General features: G+C 67.7%; 1 protein-coding gene across 1 annotated transcript in view; it reads right to left on the bottom strand.

The window, feature by feature from the left end:
• The window catches only part of MAPK8IP3 (mitogen-activated protein kinase 8 interacting protein 3), a gene marked incomplete at its 5' end in the record, with an annotated part of 53,145 nt that overhangs the window by 4,067 nt on the left and 45,530 nt on the right, over positions 1–3,548 (bottom strand). Inside the window, 10 exon segments of the mRNA XM_014587023.2 lie at positions 127–246; positions 346–535; positions 605–787; positions 1,456–1,621; positions 1,932–2,093; positions 2,175–2,270; positions 2,468–2,594; positions 2,926–3,096; positions 3,194–3,250; positions 3,403–3,533. Of these exon segments, the coding sequence (XP_014442509.1) occupies positions 127–246; positions 346–535; positions 605–787; positions 1,456–1,621; positions 1,932–2,093; positions 2,175–2,270; positions 2,468–2,594; positions 2,926–3,096; positions 3,194–3,250; positions 3,403–3,533 (1,403 nt within the window).

Below are 3,548 nucleotides of genomic sequence, written 5' to 3'. Positions count from 1 at the left end.
CCGCGCCCCCGGGCCCTCCCTGCCCCCCACCGCCCCTCCCAGCCCTGCCCCAGGTCTGTCCCGGTCAGATTCCCCAGGCCCTGCCCGCCCCACTCCCAGCCCCGCCCCACTCCCGGCCCTGCCTACCAGCCGTTCTGGGTGCCCAGCCACATGGTGGGCGCCGCGCTGTTGCCTGTCCCGACTGGGTCTCCGCTGGACTCTGGCTCAGGCTGTGTGCTGCCACCATCAGGCTGCGGGCCGTCCTCACTGCGGGAGGAATGGCAGCCCCAGTGCAGCCCACAGAGTGAGCTTGGGATCGGACCCCAGGGCCCTTCCGTCCGCTCAGTGCCCGCCCTGAGAGCCCACCTGCCGGGCTGCGTAGGCGAGGATGGGTTGGGGGCCGGGTCGGTGAAGACGTGCTCCGTGAGGGGCCCAGGACGCACTGCAGCCGTTTCTGACTCGCTGGGCCCAGGGTCTGGGACCTCTGTGGCCTCCGTGGCCTCCTCTGTGGACTGGGACGGGTTGACCTTCCCATTGGCAACAGCAGCCACCTCCCCTGTGGAAAGAGGGAAATTGTGCCGCGGAACAGAGGGCCTGGGCGGGCAGAGGACTGTCTGGGACTCACCCTGCCCTTTGTCCAGCACCGGGGTGTCCCCCCGGGAGGAGCAGCTGCTGTGAGGCACGTTGCAGCGGGTGGCACAGCCCACCAGGGTGATGCCGGCCAGCACGCCGTCCGTGCCAGAGTCCTCGGGGTTCACGTCGCTGTCCAGGAACATCTCTCCAGGGGGGTAGTCACTGTCGCTGGCCGCTGCGGGGAGTCAGCCCTGTCACCCACACCCCGGAACCCAGGGCTGGGAGGCCGCACCCAGAGAACTGACGGGCAGCAGGGTGCACAGGAGCTCCTCCCACGGCCTGCCCCGCCCCTCCTGCCCAAGGTTGCCAGGTAGTGAGCCCAGATGGTGGGCAGATGGACTCGGCTGTAGGGAGCAGCAGCTACTTCAGGAAGCGCGCTGGTCTCACCCGGGACCCCATGGGGCCTTGAACCCTCCCTCCCACTGCTGGGTTACAATCCCTGCAGTGAGTACCTGCGGGGACTGGCCCAGCCCTGGTCTAGGCAGTGGGGTCTGGGCCCTTCCCCTCCCCACTGGGGTAGAGCTCCTACACTGAGGGCCTGCAGGGGCAGTGGGGTCTGGGCCCTTCCCCTCCCCACTGGGGTAGAGCTCCTACACTGAGGGCCTGCAGGGGCAGTGGGGTCTGGGCCTGACTGGGAGTTTCACACATGCCCACACAAGTGTCTCCTCTGGCCCTGCCTGGGGTTCCAAGTGGCCCAGCTGTGGCCCTGTCACTCCTGGGTAAGAATGCCGTGGGGCCAGGTCTCTGGGTCTACAGGGTGCACAGGAAGACATGCACAGGGTGGGGGCTCGTCGTGGCTACGGGCACTCCTGCATGGCAAGGCGCAGTGTGGGCTGGGCTCACCCGGGATGCTAGAGATGCACAGCACGTGGGCGTTGCAGACGGTGAACTGGTCCACCACGGTGCCTGGCTGGTTCGCATCGATGATGACCACCTTGCTGGTGCTCAGGGTGCTGGTGAGGATCCATACCCGGCTGGAGGTGGCGTCCGCCTCGGCAAGCTCCTTTGCCTGTTCCGGAACACGGAGGGGTCCAGGCTGGGGCCTGAGCTCAAGGACCCCCAACTGCAACACGCAGTCACGGGGGTCCTGGTGTCTCCGGACCCTTGACCAAGGCTCGACTGAGGCTCCAGGGCCCTATGTCCATGCCCTGCCACCCATGGAGTTCTAGCACTTATGCTCGCACCCACGGGGCCTCCCACCAGCTGAGGGAGGGCGCCAAGTGGCCCTGGATGCAGGTGCTCCTCCCTCACACCCAGGCTCACGGACACTGTTCTGTCTGTCCTCTGAGCCGGTCCTTCCCAACCACAGCCACGCTGACCTTCTTCTTCTCGGGAGACGTGTGGGTGCTCTTGGGCTCGCTGCCTTCCACTTCCCGGTCACAGGTCAGAGGGTCACAGCCTGGTGTGGGCTTGATGCTGTTCCCAGGAGCGTCGTCGCCTGGCTTCCACCCGCTCAGGTTGACCCCCGCAGCACACCACAGCTGCAAGGACAGGGCGTGGGCTCCAGCACACCTGCCCTCTGCTGCTGGCCAGAGGGCTGTGGGTCCGACGGGCTCCCTCACCTTCATGGTCGGGTCCTTTTCCACCAGAGGGCGGCAGTACACGGGGACAGGCACGTGCTTCACCCGTGTGTCCTCCTGGCCCCCGTTGGGACTCAGCTGCAGCAACGCAGGGAGCTGCTGGGGGCGCAGGGCAGGCCCTGGGCCGGAGGCTGTGGGCTGCTCCTACACCCCTGCAGACAGCTCCAGACCCCACTACAGTGGCCACCCTGCCTCGCCTGGCCGCCGGCCTGCACCGGGCCACCCCTTCCCCCGCCCCCCCCACCTGCCCCCTCACTCGCCCCGCCCACGCGCACCTGCTTGTACTTGGCCGGCAGGCTCCAGCCGCAGGCCTGCAGCCGCCCGTCATCGTTGCGCACGTGCTCGCGCACCTGGCGGTACTGTTCACGCTTCTGCTCCCGCCGGGCGGAGGACGTGCAGTCGCTGGGCAGGAGGAACCACGGTTATAGTTTGTGTGTGTTTCAAGGTGAGCAGCAGACACAAGACCTGGGGCACCCACACCCCGGCAGCGGCAAGGAGGCCGGCTTGGGCCTGTCTTGCCTGTCCTCGGGGCTGCGAGGCGCCCGCCTGCCAGGAGGGAGACTTCCCAGCACACGGTGGGTGCATGAGGACGCGCCTGGTGCCTTGGCCAGCGTCCTTCCCACGGTGGCTGCCGCCACACTGGCGAGCTGAAGGTGACCCTCAAAGCCCTGTTTGAGGGCCTGTAAGGGTGGAACCCTGGGCCAGGCCAGACGGTGAGGGCCGCGACACTCACTCATCGGGGAAGAACTCCAGGGGCCGGCTGCCTGCCGAGATCTGGCACATGGCATGGCTGCGGCGCTGGCTGAAGCCGGCTGCGGTGGGCGACTTGTAGTGGATGTTCACTGAGGGGTAGGCCCGCTTGGCTGGAGGGGGACTGGAGGAGGAGCTGAAGAGGCGGCTGAAGCTGCAGCAGGAGGGACAGAGGTGAGGGGCAGCGGTGGGGAGCTCAGCCGCTGCCTCCCCACAGCAGCAGGTCACCCGTCCCGGCGACCCTGACTCACAACTGCCAGATGGTGGACTTTTTCTTCTCCTGGACAGACGGGTGTTCTCGGGATGCTCTGGAGGGAAGGCCAGAGGAGGGGGCTTGCTGGGACCAGGGAGGCCCCGCACCCTTCCCCCCGCTGGCAGCGCCGATCCTGTCCCCACGAAGCCACGAGGCTGGAGCACGGTCTGCACTGGCTGTGAGTGCGGGGCCGGCGGCCAGGCCCACCTGATCATCTCGGTCCACCGTACAGCCTCCTGCAGCTCCATCAGCCGCTCCTTGTACTGGTTCCGCTCCATGAGCACTCGGGCCATCTCCACCCGCGTGAAGCGGCGGCGCTGGGCCATGGGGATCTTGTCCTGCAGCAGGAGAGG

Source organism: Tupaia chinensis, unplaced genomic scaffold, assembly GCF_000334495.1.
Source record: "Tupaia chinensis unplaced genomic scaffold, TupChi_1.0 Scaffold000178_1, whole genome shotgun sequence".
Classification (NCBI taxonomy): domain Eukaryota; kingdom Metazoa; phylum Chordata; class Mammalia; order Scandentia; family Tupaiidae; genus Tupaia; species Tupaia belangeri.
This window is presented reverse-complemented; position numbering and strand designations above follow the sequence as displayed.